General features: G+C 40.6%; 1 protein-coding gene across 3 annotated transcripts in view; it reads right to left on the bottom strand.

Moving 5' to 3' along the window:
* EDEM3 (ER degradation enhancing alpha-mannosidase like protein 3) overlaps positions 1-23705 on the bottom strand; it is a 117348-nt gene that overhangs the window by 77718 nt on the left and 15925 nt on the right. For all 3 annotated transcript variants that reach the window (XM_089678822.1, XM_089678823.1, XM_089678824.1), the window contains exons 2-3: positions 16736-16781; positions 1508-1608 (exon numbers count right to left, since the gene is read on the bottom strand). In XM_089678822.1, the coding sequence (XP_089534948.1) occupies positions 1508-1608; positions 16736-16781 (147 nt within the window). The remainder of the gene's footprint in view (positions 1-1507; positions 1609-16735; positions 16782-23705) is intronic.

Below are 23705 nucleotides of genomic sequence, written 5' to 3'. Positions count from 1 at the left end.
CCAGTCAGGCTTTCTGAGGTATGTAAATGGCCTACAGCTATAGCAAGGGCATTATTCAACTTTACTCAAAGCTGCAAAGTTTGTTCTCTACAGGCACACCTTACCTGCATAGGCAGTTTTCTTTGTAAGGTGAAATAACCCTTTGATTTTGGCAGCAGATAGGGAATAGCTCATACTGTTGTGGAACAAAGCGCCACATACTGCATTGTAGCTGATGCTACTGCAGTATAAAATACAGTGGACACAGCAGCCATATCAGTTAGTAATGAAAATAGTTTGTGTAGGTCAGCTTGGCCCAACAAACCTAAAGTCATAGTAAACATGGAATTCTAAGCAAAACGTTACTTTTAAAAAACAAAAATTAAAAGCAGGAAGGCTTTCAATTACACAACATAAATTAAAAGTCTTATCTGCAATAAAAGTTTTTTTATTTTCCTGATCTAAAGTTTTTTTGTTTGTTTTTTTCAAAGACTGCACACTCATTCTCAGCATACCTAAATGCCAGGATGATTTAACTGGCTAATGCCAGAGGAATATGTCATCCTGGCTAAGTCCATCAAGATGTTAGAGATGCCATACCCAGAAGACTGGGCAAAGGTGTGGGCGCAAGCGAACATGCTCGTTGATGGGAGGCAAGTTTTTGCAGTTAGGTGAGGAGAGACAGCCAAGTCTAATTGTACCACATTCACAAAAAAAGTAGATTTTTAAAGCCCAACTTGAACATTTATTAAACATGCCAAATTCTTTAACTGTGACATGGTCAGAGCGGATAGACTGATGGCATGATTGGAGGCATGACTGCTTGCACACCAAATACTAGAGATGGAAGGATGCTGGACATCATTTAACCTAAAAGTGAGGCGCAAGCTATTCAGTTCAATGGACCTTCTGTGGTGAGAGCATTGGAAAGAAGGTAAAGCTCTGTTTGTTTTTCATAGGGGTTAGGTAGTTAAAAATGCATGGAATTTAGAACATGGATTGGGCTTTAAATGCAGCTAGATGTGGAATCTTTTTTTTTTTTTCTTCATATATTTAATGTAAAAGTGAGTAGACCAGCAGTGTTAGCTAGTCAGCCTCAAGTATATAGCACAGTGCTGCCAATCTCACAGTCTGAGCTTACGGCCAAGAGTCGCCTAATCCTCCCTTGTCCAATCAACAGACTGGGGGCAACACATTGACCAAGCTCTAGTTTTTAAACTGAATGGGGAAAAGTGAGGTGGTGGACCTGGCTTTGCTGTCTAGCAGAAGTCCTAGTTCAAAAGTCAATTGAGCAGAATCTCTTGGTAGGTAAATAGTTCACATAGAAGTATCCCGACTGTGTATTAGGTTGTCTGATATTTCTGGTTTCCTCAAGGTTAAGGCTATGGGAAGCAGACTGGATTGCATTAAAATGTAAGCCATTAAACTGGAACAGCAAGCTTTCTTGCCTGGTAAAAGTTTAACCCCAGACATGATGAAGGAAAAAAAAACAAAACAAAAACACTTTTAAAATATTTAGGGGTCTTACTTTCCCAATGCGTCATCTACGTCTCCCCTGCTTGGCTCTTGCCCACGTATTCGGCCACGGCACGTCAAAGGCATCAGTTCATCAGCAGGATATGCATGTTGCTAGTTAGTAAATAGAACATAATGTTAAACCTTTTAAAAACAAAAAGAGGCAAGAAAGCTAGTTATGACTGCCTAGCCACCAAAAGGATATAAAATAAACCAATCTGGGTAAAATGTGTGCATATTAATCATCTAGAACATCTGTTTTTTCAGTCTTATGAAATGATGAATTTACTACCATCTTTTGAAGAAAAAAAAAAAACTTTACTGTGACAAAATCAAAGGCCTGGTCAGAATCAAAATTTTAAAATGGCCCTCTTTTGCAACTATTCAGTTTTAACAATTGCTCTTTTTCTTTAATAAATAATGCAGGAAATGTTCTACATCAGTTTTACAAAATAACACATGTGACTAGTGCTCGGCTGAACATGTGACTACACCTGTGGAGAAGGAAAAATGCAACTCCTATATAGGTTGCTGCCTCTCATCAGTGGTCACTTTAGCATTTACTGTAATTCATATTTTAACATTATAACAATTAAATGTGCCAAAATAACACATAAGCATAAGGAAGTTTAATGGACAAAATAAAAAACAAAAAACTGTGTGTGCAACACCTTTGAGGAACAGCCAAAAGCAGAATGTTTCAGAGTTATATACCGAACCAATGGGCAATCTTGAACAAGCCTAGAGAAGGCTGGTAAATTGCATATAATTGTATACTTGGTAAAGAGAATAGTTATACTGAACTATAGAGCAACAATCATGTTTAGCGATGCCAGTTCTAAGGAATAGGAGAAATGGATGATCCATCTGTGTTTTCACATTAGACATCTGCTGATACTGGAATAACTCTTTGCACTGTGGTTAAACAGTGATAAAATGTTCATATCTGTAAAGCACACGCCTAAATAGGCCCTAAATAATGGAACTACACTGCATATGAGCACCACAAACCAAAACTATTTAGCTACTTATCTACCAGCCCAATTATGACATTTCTGTCATACATATAAAGCTGCATTTTTTTTGCTAGAAAAATATTTAAACATCCAAAACATTATATATTTTTTAAGCAGCGGCCTAGAGCAGGGGTGCTCAACCTTTTGAACAGCGAGGGCCACTTAACTGATTTGGTAACCAGTCATGGGCCACAATGAAATGAAATGGTTCAGAATTTCAAAGGTTTTATTTTGAATAGCATAATGATTATTTTCCTCCTGCAGCCGCTGCATGCTGGCATGAGGGAGAGGAGAAGCTGGCTTCAGCAGTTGCAGGAGGAAAATGGAGAGGATCGGTTCTTGTATATGCCGCCCCAGTACTTTGCTATAGACTTCTATTATATCTTGCAGGCGTAGTGTACTTTCTAAAAGTGCACCAAACTTCTGTATTCAGGATCCAACTCACAGGTTATAATAGAAGTCTATGGCTCAGTGCTGCTAACCCCCAGGAAACCCGCAGGTGCACTGCGCAGCACCTGCAGATCAATGTGAAAGCAGCCTAATAGTTAACCCTTTTGTAGGTGCTAACATGCCCATTGCAAAAGAGCAGTGTATGTGTTGTTTAATACACGGACCTTTTTTTCCCTATTCCAGCTTCTGCTTGCGTAACTCTCCAGGCTGCTATAAAGATTCCCGGAGAAGTGCACTTGGTATCATTCCACCTGGGACAGGAGCTGGCGCTACAGAGGAAGCATCGGCTAATGGGGCTCCTGTACTCTCTGCGACCACCTGCTTCCTTTGCTGCCAGTTTAGTGCACTCTGATGCTCTGGGATGGCAGATTGGCAAGCCCAGATCACGATCAATGTGACAGCATGAGGAAAGTCCTGCCAATAACCGGCAACTGTATTTACCTGTGATCTGCTCTGTCATTGGACACAGCTGATCATGTGGTAAAAGGCCGCTGTGATTAGCCTTTCACCTCATCACGTGGTCAGCAGTGTACGTAGGACACAGTGATCACGGAGATCGCCGGTTGCACACCGCTGGGAGCGCGGGAGGACGCGTTCTAGAAGAACGTCATAGGACACCCTCCCAGAACTGGATGACCGCAGTGTAGTCGTTATTTGGTACATGACAGGTCCACTTTTTGGAGAGATCTGGGGTCTATTAGACCCCCTTCGGCCACCTGTGGAAGTGATCCAGCGGCTGTATAAATTTACACATCTCTGCCACACAGTACATCCCTGTCTGGCAAGGCAGGATACCTGATTTTTTCGTACTGCAGTTAATACAACTAGGCCTTGTGCCCCAGCCTGTGACTGAGCAGTGATAGGGAAATGAGCTCATCAGTCTGCTGCTTCTCTGTCACTCTTCTCTCCTCCTGTTAGCATGTTCCTTGTTAACAAGTCAGCACAACTGATATGCTCCCTGTGCTGCCATTCCTTCTCTCAGTCTGCAAATTGTCCCAGAATGCAGCTGTATATGAGATTCCAAAAAGCTGATACCAAGTCAAAAGATATTTACTTCCATTGTGTGAACTGGAAAAAATAAGGATGCATTAATAGAGAGCTGCATTATTTTATAACTGTGTGGAGTTCAGCTTGAAGTTCAAAAGACAATCCCAATAATGAATTATATGTGGTCCATTAATGGTTAAATGCTGCCTGATGAGCTACTACATCAAGCAAAGACTCTTTATGATTTCCCAGAGGATGTGTACTGGAAAAGAAAGCAGGCGAGTTTTCTGATGAGTATAATAGCAATAGAACAAATGTCTTTGATAATGGCCAAACATGGACTTTTAAGTTGGAAAATTACTTTAAATACACAAGGGCAGCTAATATTTGCATTGTTCTGCTACTGCAAGCAACGCCTCAAAAATAAATATATGAAGTCAATGCTTGATGGAAGTACGATATTGTGACGTTTTAAACTTTCAAAAGCACTGTTTGAGCCAAAAGCATTGAATCCAGTAATGCCAGTGTTGCTGATGACGCACCCCCAAGGGGCAATGTACATGATTGCCTGAGTTTGCAGGTGGAGGTCATTAGGCAGTGTAGGAGGTATTACAAAAAATATTACCTCCTCTCCTTAAAAAACAAAAAGAAAACAAAAACATTTTTATACTTGCACTGCCTCTAAATATTTGTATTGCATCAAAAGGTAGAGATAGGCTTTAACTATTAGCCTTTAAGTATGTTGTCACTTTAAGGAGTAAATCCTCTGTTCAGAGAAATTCAATTAACCTTCTTCATTTTGTGAGGCCAGCACCACTGTCCTTTACAGCTTCACTTAAGACATGGGCAGCATCAAGTAACAGAAAGGAGAGCTGGGAAAAGGGCAGGACAAGCGGAGAACTCCCCAGGAGTAAGATGCACAGGATCCAGGAGCAGTGTGGGAGAGGTGAGATAGAGGTAAGCAGGGAAAACAGTGCAGAATGATTATGAATAATGTCCTCTGCAAGTTGACATGTCCTAGACCTCTGGTGACAGAATACAAAGTGTCAGCTAGAACACTCTAGCAAGTATATAAACATCCAGCAAAAACATGTTGATTACTATTTGATAAGGTGAATTACAAGCAATGTCTATGATTTTTCTATGAACAAAAAACTGTACTGTTTTTAGGAGGTTCACTCTGCCATGTTAAAGCTGCTCTCTTAGTGATGTAGGAGAGCTGAACCTTATGCATTTTGATGTGATGGGTTGTTTGTAGGCCTAGAGACTGCTCACCAGCAACTTTGGGGTCTTGCTGGACCCCCAGAGGAGTTTGTTGAAGTTTTGAATGGATGGGAGCACAACAGCTTGTACAGAAAAGATTTTTATTTTATAACAGCCAACGCATTACGTGGGCTCAGCATTCCCTTCCATCAGCGCTAAAAACTAAACAATAAAATAAAATACAAAGAATCCTTAATGTGTTAAAAGCTATAAATCTATATACTTTTTGTGACAGACTGCTTGGGTGCTTCAGTCAGAGAACTGGTTCCTCGCCGCTGGGACACCGGACCAAGATATTATAGCTAGGCATTGCCCCCCCAAGATCTAGACAGCACTAGCTTAGCTGTAACTGGAATTTTAGTAAATATAAACTGCTAAATACCTTTTCTCATCAGCAGTATATAGCAGTCTTGTGACCTTTATCAGTGTCCAGCAGAGCACTGGTTACATCTTGTAGGAGGAGTTTTCATTCTCCCCTGACTGTTCTATGAGGCTGCAGGACCCTTGACCCTGTGTCTAGACAGCACTGATTGGCCCTGTGCTGATCACATGCACTCTCGCCAAAAAAAAAAACCAAAAAAAAACACTAGCAATACACAGCAAATTGAGCATGTGCAGAGTGCCCCCAAGGTTCTGTTCTATCAGATAGATTGTGGAAGAAGGGGAGGATCAGAGAAGACATGATCAAACCGCCTTTTTACACAATGCTGAAGATTAATCCCTTAGGTTCCACAGTGATTAACAAGCTTTACTGCATATACAGACTGATTTTACAGTTGTGGGTTTAGTAACACTTTACCTCAATTAACAATGGAACATGAGCACAGTAAACACATAACACCTTAATAAAGAGATTACAGCAAGAGACTTCAGCATCAGATTGTTTTGAGCTGATCATATTACATTTGTTCTAAGTCTAGGAGGGGGGTTGAAGCAGTCAATGCTGGTTTGGGCACAGAGGCCCCAAATTTGTATCCGTGTCCTCCAGTTCTCAATCTGTGTGTTTCAGGGGGGCATGGACTTTAATCCAAACTAAAACTACTCCAAAAGGTCCCCCCCAGGCACACACCTCCCAAGCCTCCCAAGGAATAGAGCCCACTCAAGATGCCAGGGCCCATGGTCAGCAGCCAAGAGGCTAGCCTTCAGTTCCCTCCAAAGCTCTTGTCCTGGTTTGGTCTGTCACACATTATTATACTTATACTTTGTTATACTATTTTAAGGATTCTTTGTATTTTTTTTATTGTCCAGTTTTTAACCCTGATGAAGGAGTGCTGAGCCTCTGAAATGCTTTGGCTGTTACAAAATAAGTCTTTTTAAAAGTCTGTACAGGCTGGTGTGGTGCTCCCATCTGTTCAAAACTTCAACATTAAAAGCTGCTGTCAAATATGAAGAGCAGGCTCCCAGAGATGTCTAAACATGAAGAAGCTTTCAATGCCACTGCTTCCCCCCAGTCCGAGTGCAGCAGATAGCACATGAAGATTCAACACATTCTAACAGTGATCTCTCTTCCATCTCCAACACATTTCTATTGGCGCTTGAGGCACATCATCAGAGAAATGGGCCAGTAGAAATGCATGTGAGCAGTAGGGAGCAGCAGAGCTCCAACACTAAATGGAAGTGTCAGAGCTTGGTCTGTCCAAACATCTCGGTATACAAAGTAGTGCAGGCTTCTCTAGGTACCTGCTACCTTGTCTTTACATGCCTTTTGAAATGCATGCAACAAATCAACAGTTACAGGTAACAGTGTTTCTGGGCACCTTCCAGGATGGCACACCTGAGAGCTGAGAGGCTCCTACCTGCTGGAAAAAAATCAATTTACAGCTGTATAACTCCCCACCCTTCCCCCTCAGTTTGGAATAAAATAACTCCCGATAGCAGTCCACAAGAGGAATAATTCCACATAGGTACTCACCACCTACTGCTTTTAGATTTCTCCCCTCTTATCAGGGTGGGAAGTAGGCCTGCCATCCTGGAAGGTCCCCAGAAACACTGTTTGTTTTCTCCTATCACCTATCTCCTTGGTTTTCTCCTATCACCTTCCAGGATGGCACACCTAGGAGGATAATCAAGTAACCACAGCCTGAAGCACCTTCTGGCCAAAGTACTTCAATCCAGTAATGTTCAAAGAAGGAGTTTTGACTGGACCAGGAGGCTGCACTGTGAATCTGTTCCCAGGAGAACCCTGCTTTCTCTGCCCATGGACGTAGCCATGGCCATGGTTGAATGAGCTTTTACCTTTGCTGGTGCAGGAATCCCTGAACTCTCATAAGCTAAGGCAATAGTTAGCCTAATCCACCTGGAGACCTAAGCCTTAGAAGCTGGGAGTCCCTTCCTTGGTCCAGAATACAGGATCAACAGATGGCTGGATCTCCTAAACTCTTTGGCCCTTTGCAGATAAGTGAAGAGACACCTCCGCACATCAAGACAATGAAATTTATTTTCCTTTGCATTCCTAGGGCTATCACAGAAGAATGGCAATGTTATCTCCTGTGTCCTATTAAATAAGGAAGCTAACTTTGGTAGATACATTGGGTCTGCCCTGAGGGTGACCCCATCTGGCAGGATCAACAAAAAGGGTTCTTTGATTGACAAAGTTTGTAGGTCCCCTACTCTCCTGGCTGTGGTGAAAGACAACAAAAAAGACAATTTTAAGGTCAAAATTTTAAAAGGGAACCTCCTCTATTGGTTCAAAAGGGTGCTTTGATCAAGCCTCTGGCACCCTGGTTAGATCCCACGTTAGAAACCTCTTTTGTGGCAGGGGAAACTCTCTCCCTGGCCACCAAAAACCGCTTAACTACATGTGCTTTAGCTAGTCTAGCGTCAAGAAAGCTGCAATTTGCACTCAAAGGGTGTGTTTTTAGTAACTTGAGACAATGCAGCATCCAATTCAGGAAGCTTGAAAAATGTTTTACTTCAAGGGAAACCTTCTTCTCTATGTTTTTGGTCTGACTAGTCTCCTTTCAGGCTCCTTCCATTCCTGTAGAATTAGGTGCTTTAAGAATTGGTGGAAGGGGAGCACCCTAGAGTTGGCCTTGACAAGACCCCTGTACATTTGGTCCTGCGCTGAGGCTTCTTTGGGAGTCTCAGGGATCTCTTCTGTGGCATATACTGCTTGTGAGAGCCCTTCCAGGTCTTCCAAGACAAATAGGTGCCTGCCTGGCTAAACCTCCTCACTTGCCTCGCTGCCCAGGTCCAGATCTACCTCCTCCCCAGAGCGGTGATCTAAATTAAATTAACCTGGCTTCCTATTTCTGCCCTATCCTCCTCCTCCTCCATAGCCTGAGCTTAAGGCAGAATTCGTGAGAATGGTAGAAAGACCCTTGGCCCTTCTCTAGAATTAAAAAAACTTTTGTGAGGATGGACCTTCCTTAGCGGTAAGCTCCTCTGGCGCCTGTGGCTGCATAGACATGTGGGATGATTGGATTGTGGCCACCATCTATTACAGAATGGTTTAGAGTGGGTCCTAGATCATTTCTCCCCACAATATTCACATTTTGTAGGCGATCTAGAATCCCCGAGGGCCGGAGGTACTTTATCAGGGACCTCCTGGGTTCCACTTGGGGGATCTGCAAGAGACACTGAAAGACTATACAAATAGTCGCTCATCCTATCCCCCTGACTGCTGCCGGCTAACACAAAAGTTAAGGGCGGGGGGGGGGGTTGTTGGGGTACCACCTGGTCTGTTTAAGCTGACCACCTGGGTAATATGTGCCCCCTGCCCCCCCCCGGCCCTTCCCCCAAATGAAGGCACTCACCGAGCCCCAACTTGAACTAGCCCAAAGTCACCAGTGCCGCTATCCCCTCCTCCTCCATGAGGTGGTTGGTGCGGTCTCCTTGCTGCAGTCACCACCAAAGGAAGCAGGTTTAGGCAGCTGCCTACTCTCTCCCACGCTCTGTTCAGGGTTCCTGCGGTGTCTTCCTGACTATGCTGAGCCTCCGGTCCTGCCAACTTCTGGTCATGTGGTTGGGAAAGCCTATCTGCATCAAAGCGAGGCTTGGAGTGCACCCCTCCTCCTCCTCCCCTGCCCGCCACTCCAAACCGGAAGCCTGAGCAGTCACTTCACAGAAGGGAGGAGAGTGGAGTAGGCAGAGAGATGGCAGCAGCTTGTGGCATACAGCAATGGCTCAGATAAGTAAATATATATCCTCCTGCGCTTTTATGGTAAATACAACACTCAGCTAAAAAAGCAGCCAACATCTATCCTATACCAGAAAAGGACAATGACAACATATATATATAAAAGTGATGCAGCGCTAACAATAAAGAATATGTTATACAATAAATATAATGACAAATGACCCAAATCCACAGGGGGATATGGAAGAGACCATGACCCTTAGCAGGTAAATAATAGTGGCTTAGTGCAAAATAAAGTGTCCATAGTTCATATCTCTAAAACGTGCAGGTGAATCACAGCACACTCCAAACGTGATCCAAGGCAGTCTGGCTGCAATGGCCTCTCACCTCCACTCTATGACCCCACAGGGCCACAAAGCATAATGCAGATCACCTCTGGATCCCTCCAACCAGTAGCTCCTCAAAGAAAAATGGCATGGGCGATCATCACATGAATATGAACAGTCTCCAGCCGGACCAGTGGGCAAACGGAATGTACCCTCCTCAGATGTCAGAAAGCTCATATGCTCATAGATGAGGAAAGAAACACAATCCTCATAGTGTATTACTGCTTTTAATGGCCAGAAAGTAACAGTAAGCCAAGAAAACAGAGATGCATACACTTACATAACAGCAGCTTATTTCCAATTAGTTCACATAGGTTGGGTGTACAGCATGATCAGAAGGTGTTCCAAAATGGCGCCACGCCGGAAGTACGTCACCACGCTATTACCGTCGACGCGTTGCGTCACGTAACTTGTGACTTCGTCAGGACAGCGTGATTGGCCGACAGTACTTCCTTATAAAGGCCGGGGACCGCACCAATCAAAAAAGGTGGGCGGTTCCATCGCGGCCATATTCTCGTAGTCCAGTGTACACAGACACTTTCCCATTGCGTCTGATACTCGCAATAGGATAAGGAGGATAACAACTTGGAAAAAACCAGGCAATTACTACATACCAATGCAAGGTATGTTGATCTTGGGAAAACATTAAAACCAGATGTGGAAGACCACATGCTTTATTAAAAAATATAAAGGTAAGTCTAAACGCATGTCCATAAACACATGACATGCCCCGATTTAGTACAATCTAAATGATAAAAATGAAAAAAATATATATAAAGAAAAAAATCTCATGCATGCATGATCATAGGGGAGTTATATATATATTTTATCTTCATTCTTTTCATCTTCAATTTTTTTTTTTTTAATTATATTTTTTATATATATATATATATATAGAAAAAAATCTCAAAGATATATATATATAAAATATAATTAAAAAAAAAAAAAAAGCCATAAAAGAAAAATTGAATGAAGATAAAATATATATATAACTCCCCTATGATCATGCATGCATGAGATTTTTTTCTTTATATATATTTTTTTCATTTTTATCATTTAGATTGTACTAAATCGGGGCATGTCATGTGTTTATGGACATGCGTTTAGACTTACCTTTATATTTTTTAATAAAGCATGTGGTCTTCCACATCTGGTTTTAATGTTTTCCCAAGATCAACATACCTTGCATTGGTATGTAGTAATTGCCTGGTTTTTTCCAAGTTGTTATCCTCCTTATCCTATTGCGAGTATCAGACGCAATGGGAAAGTGTCTGTGTACACTGGACTACGAGAATATGGCCGCGATGGAACCGCCCACCTTTTTTGATTGGTGCGGTCCCCGGCCTTTATAAGGAAGTACTGTCGGCCAATCACGCTGTCCTGACGAAGTCACGAGTTACGTGACGCAACGCGTCGACGGTAATAGCGTGGTGACGTACTTCCGGCGTGGCGCCATTTTGGAACACCTTCTGATCATGCTGTACACCCAACCTATGGGAACTAATTGGAAATAAGCTGCTGTTATGTAAGTGTATGCATCTCTGTTTTCTTGGCTTACTGTTACTTTCTGGCCATTAAAAGCAGTAATACACTATGAGGATTGTGTTTCTTTCCTCATCTATGAGCATATGAGCTTTCTGACATCTGAGGAGGGTACATTCCGTTTGCCCACTGGTCCGGCTGGAGACTGTTCATATTCATGTGATGATCGCCCATGCCATTTTTCTTTGAGGAGCTACTGGTTGGAGGGATCCAGAGGTGATCTGCATTATGTTTTGTGGCCCTGTGGGGTCATAGAGTGGAGGTGAGAGGCCATTGCAGCCAGACTGTCTTGGATCACGTTTGGAGTGTGCTGTGATTCACCTGCACGTTTTAGAGATATGAACTATGGACACTTTATTTTGCACTAAGCCACTATTATTTACCTGCTAAGGGTCATGGTCTCTTCCATATCCCCCTGTGGATTTGGGTCATTTGTCATTATATTTATTGTATAACATATTCTTTATTGTTAGCGCTGCATCACTTTTATATATACAGCAATGGCTGTTCACACTCCCCTGTGACCGGAACTCTGGTGCCAATACCAAGGCAACCTGTGAGAAGGACAGAGCTGGAGGTTAGTTCAGCCCTCCCCAGTCTCCCTCTACCTGCCTCACAGGGGTACCATTTAAACTTCCCCGGTCACAATCAATACTAAGGGGAAAGGGGAATGGTGGGGACTTACAACAGCTGTAAATTGAGGGTATTTCTGGCAGGGAGGAGACTCTCATCTCTCAGGCGTTAAATCCTGGAAGGTGATAGGAGAAATCTGTTTTTAATCTAAATTCTTGACTAGTTGGAAAAAGTGTACTTGGGTGAAGGGGAGGGGGGCTGTATTGATGTGTGGATCGATTCACATTTAAAATTACCTTTAAAAAAAAAAAAAAGACAACCAGGTTTCTTTTGATGCTCTCTCCCTCTTAAAGTACCTTGTAGGTCCTCATTTTGCAATCATCTTAGCACCTTTTTTAAGCATATCAGAACAAACAAGAACTTCAAATGGAATGATGTTGATATCTGGATCACTTGTGACATCCATAGGAATGTGGTTTTAATAGATGTCCCTGTTGTGAATTCATACAGAAAGATGCACAGGTAAGGTCTGTTGCCATTGGTAAGTGTTTACGGATTAAATCTTTCATGAATTGCAATAGTTATATGGTGTATGAATTCACACGTAGTGAATGCCTGATTCAGTACATGGACAGAACTCCAAGAAGATTAAAGCTGAACTCCAGGGATGACATATTTTGTATACTTACATTTAGAGAGAGCCTGCGTGGGTTTTCTCCCACACTCCAAAGACATGCTGGTAGGTTAATTGGCTCCTGTCTAAAATGTCCCTATTATGTGTATGTAGGAATGTTAGTTAGGGACCTAAGATTGTAAACTCCTTGAGAGCAGGGACTGATGTGAATGTACAATATGTTAAGCGCTGCATAAATTGATGGCTTTACACAAGTACCTAATATATATATATATATATATATATACACACCTTCTTTAACTGTACATATTAGTTTGGAATCCAATGTTCCATTTTTGTATTAGTCTTGTGCCTTTTATCATGCATGTTTCTAACGTTAAATACTGTTACATTTTTTTTTTATGTTAGCATTTTTCTTCAAAGACTGTGGGCTTGTTTGTACTGGCAGTAGGCATTGCCACCTCCTGAAAAGTGGTCTAGTATGGATCGCTTTACAGAGATCAGTTGAACGGTGGCTGGAAGGCAGTCACCTACTCAATACCCCCACCACGACGCTGCAACTGCATGCATTGCACATGGACACAGGACATCTGCAGCACAGCTCTATTCATTTGAATAGGTTGTGTTCAATATTGCTTGCTGAACATGCCAGGAGGTTTAATCTTTGCTGTGAAGCAAATAATTACAGCCATAGCATGTGTACAACACCCTTGGGTTGCTGTGATAGGTAAGGAGAGGAACAGGTGGTTTTGGTGATAAAATCTTTAAATTAAAATGCTTATTTTCTTTACGCCCCCAACCACATGTGTGAAAATATAACCGAGAACAGCAGACTTAGGGCAACCCTGGTCACTTAAAATTAAATGTTTTGAAGAATGTTATTAAAAAAAAATAAAAAAAAAAATGTAACACCAGGAGATTCAGACAAAATTATCTTTTGCCACAAAGGCAGTTTTTTGGTGCAGAGGAGCATTTTTTTTTTTCTTCCTTTTCCCACCTCAAAACACACCTATGTTTGCAACATCTATGCTTGCAAGGATACACAGGCTAACATAGAGAGGCATTTAGAGGCAAGAAAAAAAAAATCCTGTCAAATACCTTTTACAGCCACGTTTCTAACACCCTGTGTGCACTGAATCCAACACGGATGACCCTGTAACCTGTTTTTTTTATAAAAATGTTTTGTACTGGTTTTTTCTGCCACCTTGTAATGCCCTCTGTGAGTGCCCATAACCCTCTCATTTTCTCCCTCACTTTCATTTGTTTAAAATGCCCAGTGCACTGCTCTATACAATACAAATCCCATAGCCCATATATTTCATTAACCCATCTCCAGAGCAAGCTCCTACATACAATGGGACCATGGAGAATGAATGTAGGGAAAAAAAAATGCAGCAAAAAGGTTATTTGAAGGCTTAGAGCAACAGAAGGTACATATGAGTTAGGGGTATAGGGGTACACAGGAGTTTAGTGTCACTAAGAATGGGGAATTGCTCTCTCCATCAGGAAACAAAGCCAGATCATGTAACAAACTCAAAAGCAACCCAAATACTTCAACCGCACCTTATACCAGTGACTCCCTTAAGCAACACCAAAATAAACAGATACTTAAAGACTTTCAAAGAGATGACTATACAGTTGAATTATCTCTCTAGCAACTATACAAAAGGTATACTATAAGATGGAGAACAGACTCCTCTGCAATATTGTACAGTACAACCTATAAAAGAAGTTTGTTTACATATTCGTTGAGGTGATTGTAGCCGTATTAGTACACTTGCGACAGAAACAATTCAGTATTGTCCGTGAATTGTATGTTAGTGCAAATAAAAAAAGTATCACGGACAGTACAGTGAAGTGTTTCTGTTTACATATTGGAACACATAGTTAGAAGAGTATGTGGAAATGGATATTCCAGTGTATACACAATAAAATATTTTAATTATGTATTTATTTTTTTTTACATTTTGATAACGCCTGTTGGTTTGACAACTCAACAATCTCAGTTTCCCATCACTTTCTATATTTGAGACAATAATCAGCAGGACAAGCATAAGAGTAAATCTCCCCAAAAGAGACAGAAGTAAAAGTAGCTTGGTTTTACATACATTAATACTTGCTTTGGTTTCCAGGACAAAAAGTAAAATGTGAATCTCCCCAGCAAAGACACAGCAATAAAAACAAATTAGGCCCCTTTCACACGAATGTTCTAATCATATCCGCCTGTCCATTTTTCAAGCAGACCCCAGCAGAACCTCAATTTTTCTCTATGGAGCAGCGGGTGCAAACATGTGTGATTACACCAGCCTAAATCCAATACAATCTGATCAAAACAGACAGATGGAGATCAGTTCCCCTTGGATACAGTAGACTGTCTCGAATGGCAGTCGGGTGTAAATGGAGAGGCAGTCCGTTTACATCCGACCGCCTATAGAGGAGAGCGGACTGTGTCTGTGTCCCCTCTGCATAAGTGGAACAGACATGGACCTGACAGCTGCTTGCTCAGTGGGGACTGACAGACAGATCCCCTGCTAAACAAGCAGAGTCTGGTCCAAGGGCGGACTGACCATTCGAGCACTCGGGCGTTGCCCGAGGGCCCGGGGTCAGTAGGGGGCCCCATGAAATGCCCCTGGTACCTTTTATAGGATTTTTTGGGTGTGCTTTGAGTGTGGGCAAGGACACAGGGGCCCCCATGATCCCCTATTACCCGGGGGCCCCATGAGTTGTCAGTCCGCCCCTGGTCTGGTCCATGTGAAAAGGGCCTAATATCTGAAAGTAAACATTTAAAAATTAAGACTGGATCCAGTTCTAGTATAAAGTAGACTGTTCTTCTAAGTTGGTGTCTAGATTTGCAATGTAATAAATATATAGTGTAAATTTGGGACTGAATTTCAGGAAATACATTTCTGCTCTATGGGGACAGGTCTGGATTTATTTAATCTCTGCTATGTAGAGCAATAAAAAGCAGCATGCTGGCACTGACAAGGGAAAGATCAGTGTTGTTTATATACCTTTAGATTGTAAGCTCCACGGGCAGGGTCCTCCTATTCCTTCTGTACTGAAATGTATTGTAATTGTACTGTCTCCCTTATATTGTAAAGCACTGCGCAAACTGTTGGCACTATATAAATCCTGTATAATAATAATAATAATAATAATAATAATAATAATAATAATAATAATACAGACCTCTCCCCTGTCAGTGTTCCTCGGCCATCGTCGGGTACCGGTGGGGAATCTCTGGCAGAGACCTGGTGATCAACAGCTGTAGCCGCCAATGGCGGCTTGGGTAGGGCAGTGCATGCACCCCCTACCCGGAAATGCTAAATCATGTATGTATATGTGATTTTGCACAGCCCTGCAGCAGTAGTTCTGCTATAGAGCGGTCGGGAAGCGGTTAACTGACATTTTAGCATGCATTAAATAAAGCTTTTTTATTGGACTAGGCATTACAATGTTTCTACTTCAATAAACATGTTTCAATTCGTTTATAATTTTTGTTGTGTGTTTTTATTTATTTTGCATAATTTTTTTATTTAATATTTTTACACTGGCGTATTAATTTTTTTTAACACTTTTATTGCAATCACAAGGAATGTCAACATCTTGTGACAGCAACAGGCAGTGAAAGGTACTCTTTACGGAGAGATCTGGGGTCAGTAAGGCCCAAGATCCCTCCTCTGCCCCTAAAAACTTTTAATCAAAGATTTGTCACCCCCTCCTGCTGCTTGTAAAATCAATCCAGCGGCTAAATAGCTACTTGGACTGCAGGGCTAAATGTAAAAAAAAAAAAAAATGTATATATTTTTGCCCGGAACTGCTTGTCCTGGGTGTCGGGAAATAGGAATTTAACATCCCTGATTAGGATCTTCACTATCCCACCTTCATAGGTGTGACATTTTACCAATCCGCTTTCCTCCTCTACTCTATGTTAATGCACAGAAATTACAAAATTCTCTGCCGAGTCCAACTTTTTAAGTGTCCATTGAATGAATGTTGCGGCCAGAGGTCGATCTGCAGTAGACCAGTCTGCAAGTCTCTATGTATGGGCACCAAAAGCCTGTGTCTCCAATTTCTCCCACTTCTGACATGACAGTTTCACAGGTTCCAGGTGATATACAGTAGATCTAAAGTTTCTAACAAGTCAAGGAACTCAGAGATGACCTTCATTATTGTTTGACAGGTGGTATATTTCACATGATAAAAACACTTATTTAATGTGCTAGATTATCACAAATGAAGGCTTTGGCTTGAATCATAGGTTCTGCCTTTACTTAAGATTGTAAATGAACATATTATCTTGTATACATACCATATAATTGCCATATGCATGATCAAACATTTCCAGCACTTGAGCCCTGAAACAAAATGCAAATATAATTCAGATGTACAAACAAACTTGTGCATTTCTTGTCTATTACCTTGTATGAAATATAATTATGCAGTTTATGTTTAACGTCTAAAAGAAAAACTAATAAAGTATGACTCAAGAAGTGTTCAACTTTGTAAACAGCGGGAATTGCTTAGACTTCAGTACTTTATCAAATGCTAAAATATCAACATTTTTATTTTTATTAGAACACCCTAAACCTGGAACTTTGGCCAAAATTACTTTTTGACATGTGCAAAGTAAAAATAATTCCACACAAATGAAGTACGTCCTATGTGTTCAAGCTGCAGCAATATGTACAACTGTGACTTGTACAGTGCAGTCAGCAGTGATAGTCTTGTGCTGGGAGTTCCAGTTCCAACTGGAGTAGTCAGATCATAGTGGGTTGTTCGCATGCCACCTTTCCCATTCTGTAAACGTTTAGCATTCTTTTCAATGAATGTAATGTGCTCTGTGATTAGAGGAGGAGTGATTGTGACAGTCAACAACCCATCCTCCAATCACAGAGCGCCTTTTACTTTGTCAAATGCATGGTACTACTTGATAAGATGCTTTGATCTACAACTAAAACCAAAACAAACAATGTTAACAAAAAAATTTAGAGCAGAAAATGGTTAAAACCAGCAAGTGCACACCCACCTTTTGATTCTAATTGATCAACACACTTTCTTGTTTTTTTTTTTGTTTGTTTTTTTTATCTATAAAACTTACCCTACCACAAACCAGAGGGGCCTCCCCTTCTACAACATTGTTCTACAGCCAGCACTTGCTGTACCTTAATCAGCAACTGTGCCACTGCATATTCAGGTTAAAGTGGACCTTGTCTATGCCTTTTATTGCATCAGGTCTCCCACCCCATCTTCAATTGAAACATTACAGCGGTAGTAAACTGCAACTTGAAAAAGAAAATAAAAAAATCCCCTACAAGGTAATGTCTTAATGTGCTAGTATGCATCGCATACTAGCACATTATGAAAGATTTACCTCAAAACGAAGCCCTCCAGTGGCGCGCTGTCACCGCTCACAGGGCTTCTATCTTCACCCAGTCTTCCTTCCGGGTTTGAGAGCTCTGGCCATCTGACTGGCCAAACCGCGATGACATCACTTCCACCCATGCGCGTGGAAGTCTCAGATCAATACACAGTGCTTTACAGGAACAGCATGGGTATGCCTATCCTTCAGAGCACATGTGCAGACTGTCATAAAGAGTCCACATCTCCTAAATGGTGCACATTTAGGAGAAATTCATTTTACCTACAGGTAAGCTTTATTATAGGCTTACCTATAGGAAAAAAAAAAAAGAAAAAAAAAAAAAAAGATACAAAAAAGTGGGTTTACTTCCTCTTTAAGGTAATGATGAAGACTAAAGAAATCAAAAGAGTCCTCGAATTGAATCAATGCAAAGCACAGTAAATCCTTCTTAGAACAGAAGGTTTTTCCATGTCACATGACAATGGATTGAGCCATGCCAAATTCTTCTTAGGACAGAAGGTTTTTCCATGTCACATGACAATGGGTTGAGCCATGCCAAATTCTTCTTAGAACAGAAGGTATTTACAGTGGGGAAAATAATTATATGATCCCCTGCAGATTTTGTAAGCTTGCCCACTTAGAAAAAAAAAAAAAAAATGAAGGGTCTATAATTTTTATCATAGGTGTATTTTAAATGATAGAGACATAATATCTACCAAAAATCCAGAAAAACACACGATACAAATGTTATAAATTGAGTTGCAGTTCAGTGAGTAAAATAAGTATTTGATCCCTAAGCAAATCCTGACTTGGTGGAGAAACCCTTGTTGGCAAGCACAGAGATAAGATGCTGTTGGATACCAGGTGTGCACACATCTCAGGGGGAATTTTGGTCCCCTATTCTTTACAGATCTTCTCTAAATTCTTAAGGTTTATTGGCAGTTGCTTGACAACTCGAAGTTTCAGCTCCCGCCATAAATTTTCTATAGGATTAAGGTCTAGAAACTGGCTACACCACTCCATGACCTTAATGTGCTTCTTCTTGAGCCACTCCTTTGTTGCCTTGGCGGTATGTTTTGGGTCATTGTAATGCTGGAAGATCCATTCATGACCCAACTTCAGTGTTCTGCCAGAGAGAAGAAGGTTCTCATCCAAGATTTTGCAATACATGGCCCCGTCCATTGGCCACTCAATGTGGCAAAGTCGGACTGTACCTTTAGCAGAGAAATAGCCCCAAAACATAATGTTTCCACCTCCGTGCTTGACTGTAGAGATGGTTTTCTTAGGGCCATAGTCAGCGTTTTCCTTTCTCTAAACACGGTAAGTCGAGTTAATGCCAAAGAGCTCAATTCTGGTCTCATCTGACCACAGAACCATCTCCCAATCCATCTCTGAATCATTTAGATTCCCATTGGCAAATGTCAGACAGACCTGTACATGTGCCTTCTTGAGGCAGGGGACCTTGCGGGTGCTGCAGGATTTCAATCCATGGCAGTATATTGTGTTACCAATGGTTTGTTTGATGACTGTGGTCCAAACTGCCTTGAGATTCATAAGCTCCTCCCATGTAGTTCTGGGCTGATCCCTCACTTTTCTCATGATCATCCTTATCCCACGAGGTGAAATCTTGCATGGAGCTCCAGATTGAGGGCGATGGATGGTTACTTTGTATTTCTTCCATTTGTGAATAATCGCTCCAACAGTTCTCGCTGATGGTCTTGTAGCACATTCCAGCCTTCTGCAGGTCTACAATCTTGTCCCTAACGTCCTTTGACAGCTCTTTGATCATTTGCCCATGGTGGTGAGGTTTGAATGGAAGAAATAGATTCTGTGGACAAGTGTCTTTTTATACACATAACGTGTTGTTGTTAAGAGCACCTTCTTAACCACTTGCCCTCCGGAAGATTTACCCCCCTTAATGAGCAGGCCATTTTGTGCTATTTAACACTGCACTATTTCAACTGGTAATTGTGCAGTCATGCAACGCTGTACCCAAATTAAATGTATGTACTTTTTTTCACACAAATAGAGCTTTCTTTTGGTGGTATTTGATTACCAATGTTTTTTTTTTTTTTTTTTTGTGGTAAACGAAAAAAAAAAAAAAGATCGAAAATTAAAAGAAAAAAAAAAAAAAAAAAAAAAAAAAAAAAAAGCACAATATTTTTTACTTTCGGTTATAAAAATATATAGTAAACTCAAACTTAGTCATAAATGTAGGCCAATGTATTCTGCTACATGGCTGGTTAAAAAAAAAAAAATCTTAATACATCTATATTAAATTACCGAAGTAGGAGATAGAGATATATATATATGAATTTACGTAGCTTTTACTTTCTGCCTATCACAATTCTTGAGGTGCTAAAATGTCAGGGCAGTACAAAAACCACTCAAATTACCCTTTTTTGAAAAGTAGACACCCCAAGTAAGTAACAAATGATGACACAGTGTAGCGCTAAACAAAAATAAAATGATACTACCAAAAATAAAATAAAAATGTACATGATAATTGTAAATATAGGTGCACAACACTCAATCCCCCCTAAAATCCACACTTGAGGGATCCAAATGAATAATATGCGCAACACGTGAATTCCCTCTATGGGAACATAAACAGTGCTATATGTCATACATCACACACAAAAAAATGTGAATAGCACTAAACAATACTCAGAACCATCAGCAAACAAAAATATAATCATGAAATCAAGTCCCAAAACAACAACATATATGATGGCACTCCAACTTCACTCGCATGCAAGTGACGATGCGTAGGTGATCAATACGTGGCAATCCTTCAGTGGCCAAAATGCCCCCTCACCTCCTTACATAGACCCCAAAGGGCCAACTCGCTTAAGGGATCACACCGATCCTAATAAGGACAGACTCCTCACAGGCTTCCCTTCAGTGGTGGTATACGTTCCTCAATCCAAACCTCCACACAGCTACCAGCAAGCCTCTCCCAGGATCATAGTAAAACAAAAAGACCCTCCATAGTGCAATCTGTTTATTCCAAAATATGCATATATACATATAAAATGCCCACTCACATTTGTTTCCTTCATATGTCCGCTTTTCTACCTCATGCTAAGGGTGTAATTTCATGATTATATTTTTGTTTGCTGATGGTTCTGAGTATTGTTTAGTGCTATTCACATTTTTTGTTTGATGTATGACATATAGCACTGTTTATGTTCCCATAGAGGGAATTCACATGTTGCACATATTATTCATTTGGATCCCTCAAGTGTGGATTTTAGGGGGGATTGAGTGTTGTGCACCTATATTTACGATTATCACGTACATTTTTATTTTATTTTAGGTAGTATTTTATTTTTGTTTAGCGCTACACTGTGTTATCATTTGTTACTTACACTTATTGGGTATAAGGTTAGTGTTAGCAGCTTTAGGGTTAGGGCTCCATTTAAGCGCAGGAGGATCTTCTTTATATTTGTACCCCAAGGATGTAGCCGAGAGGGATACAGAGTCCGTGGAACATTTTATTTTTTGCCACAAATTTTTGGAAAATGAAAAAAATATATAATTTTTTTTCAGTTAAATATATTACTCATGCATGCCATGGGTATATGTGGAATAACACCCCAAAACACATTCTGCCAAGTATGGGGATACCACGTGCGAGAGACTTTTTGGCAGCCTAGCCACATACACGGCCCCAAAATCCAATGACCACCTCCAGGCTTTCAGAGGACATATTTGCTCGTATCAATTCCTCACTACCTTTCACAGTTTCAGAGGCCCTAAAATGCCAGGATAATGCAATGACCCCTTTTTGGAAAGTAGATACCGCAAGAAATTTGATAAGAGGCATGGTGAGTATTTTGCAGATATAATTTTTTTCCACAGGGTTTTGAAAAAAATTAAAAGAAAAGAAAAATAAATTTTGTTTTCTTTGCTTTCCAAAAACTTGGGGCAACAAATGAGATCTGCATAATACTCACCATGCCTCTTATGCAGGCCATAGACGGTTTATCGGCCGATTTTTCGTCTGAAAAACTAAAACATTGGTCGTTCTGTTGCCACCAATGGTTGCGAAAATCGGCCATTTTCCACAAATTTTCCAGCATGACCGATAAAAGAAATGAGGAGGAACCGCTCATTATTCTATCGGATGAAAAATCGGCCGATAAACGAATCGTCTATGGCCTGCATTAGCAAATACCTTAGAACGTCTTCTTTCCATAAATGGGTCATTTGAAGGGGGGGGGGGGGTGCTTCTACTATCCTGGCATTTCAGGATCAACATTAAAAGCTTATACCAGACAACACCCACTTTTCTAACCAATTAACGACCAACCCATTTTTGACACAAACCAGTTTTTTTTTCTAGAAAATTACTTTGAACCCCCAAACATTATACATTTTTTTAAAGTAGAGGCCCTAGGGAATAAAACGGTGGATTGAAATTTTTGTCATACAGCAAATTTTTTGGAAAAAATACACTTTATAGAATTTTAATGCAAAAAAACAAAAAACAAAAAAACAAACACAATATATTGCCGAATTGTTTTGCCAAAATATAAAAGATGATGTTATGCGAGTAAATGGATACCAGACATGACATACTTTAAAACTGTGCACGCCCAAGTAACGGCAACAAATTACGTAAATTTGTAATATCCTTAGGTGAAGCTTTAAAAGCCTTTACAGGTCACCACTTTCGATTTACACAAGAGGTCTAGTGCTAGAGCTACTGTCCTCGATCTGACATTCGTGGTGATACCTCACATACATGGTGCAATCTGTTTACATACCGCCATGGGACCACTGATTGCGTTTGCCTTTGCGCGCGAGCTTGGGGATGGGAGATGAATTTTCTTTAATTATTTCTTTTGTTTTTTACACTACCTTTCATTTTTTTTGTATCCCTTTTATTGTTTTCACAGGAAATTTAAATATTCCCTGTGACAGCAATAGTCAGCGACAGGTATTTTTTTCTGAGAAATCGAGGGTCTATTAGACTCTAGATCTCTCCTCTGCCCTTAACCACTTCCTGTCCGGACACTTTTACCCCTTCCTGTCCAGGGCAATTTTTAGCTTTCAGCGCTATCACACTTTGAATGACAATTGCGCGGTCATGCAATACTGTACCCATATGAATTTTTTACCATTTTTTTGAGACAGATAAAGCTTTATTTTGGTGGTATTTATTCACCGCTGGGATTTTTATTTTTTTTTACTATGTAAATGAAAAAGTTCAAAAATTTTGAAAAAAAAGTGTTTTTTCAAATAAAATTTTGCAAATAAATAATATTTCATCATAAATCTTAGCCAAAATTTATTCCGTTATTTTTTTAGTAAAAAAAAAAAATCCAAATTAGTTTATAACCAAAAATTATAATTTTTAAACAATTTTTTTTTACATTTTATTTTATTTTTTTATATTATTTTTTATTTTTTTAATTTTTTTTTTTACATACTGTCACCCTAGCAGTACACTGTCACCATGGTGACACTGTACTACTTATTTTTTTTACACCGATTGCTTTTACACCCATATAGGATGTAAAAGCAATCATTTCTCTTTCTCTCTGTCTGCATTCCTGCAGTCATTGAGAATTACTGAGTGAGCTGTGAGTGGTCACAGCTTGTCACATGGTACAAGGCTGTTGTGAATAGCCTTGTACCATGTGACCTCTGTGATCATTCACAGATTTCACACATAGTAAGCAATGATGTCACAAGTGACATCTTGCTTACTACTTTGCATGTGATCACTTATTCGCCAATCAGTGATCACATGATCGGGACCTCGTACAGAGGTCCCGTCCGACGATCGGTGTTTCACTGTGTCCGGAGGACACAGCGGGCACCGGATCGCGGTGGTGCGCGCTCCCAGGGAGCGCGCACAGCTAGAAAAGGCGGGTGCCGTTTATGGACGGCAACCCGACCCTGGACTGCC

Source organism: Staurois parvus, unplaced genomic scaffold (assembly GCF_062004578.1).
Source record: "Staurois parvus isolate SC_StPar_1 unplaced genomic scaffold, SC_StPar_1.0 ptg000210l, whole genome shotgun sequence".
Taxonomy (NCBI): Eukaryota; Metazoa; Chordata; class Amphibia; order Anura; family Ranidae; genus Staurois; species Staurois parvus.
The sequence above is the reverse complement of the archived record's forward strand: the minus strand, read 5'-3'. Positions and strand labels throughout refer to the sequence as shown.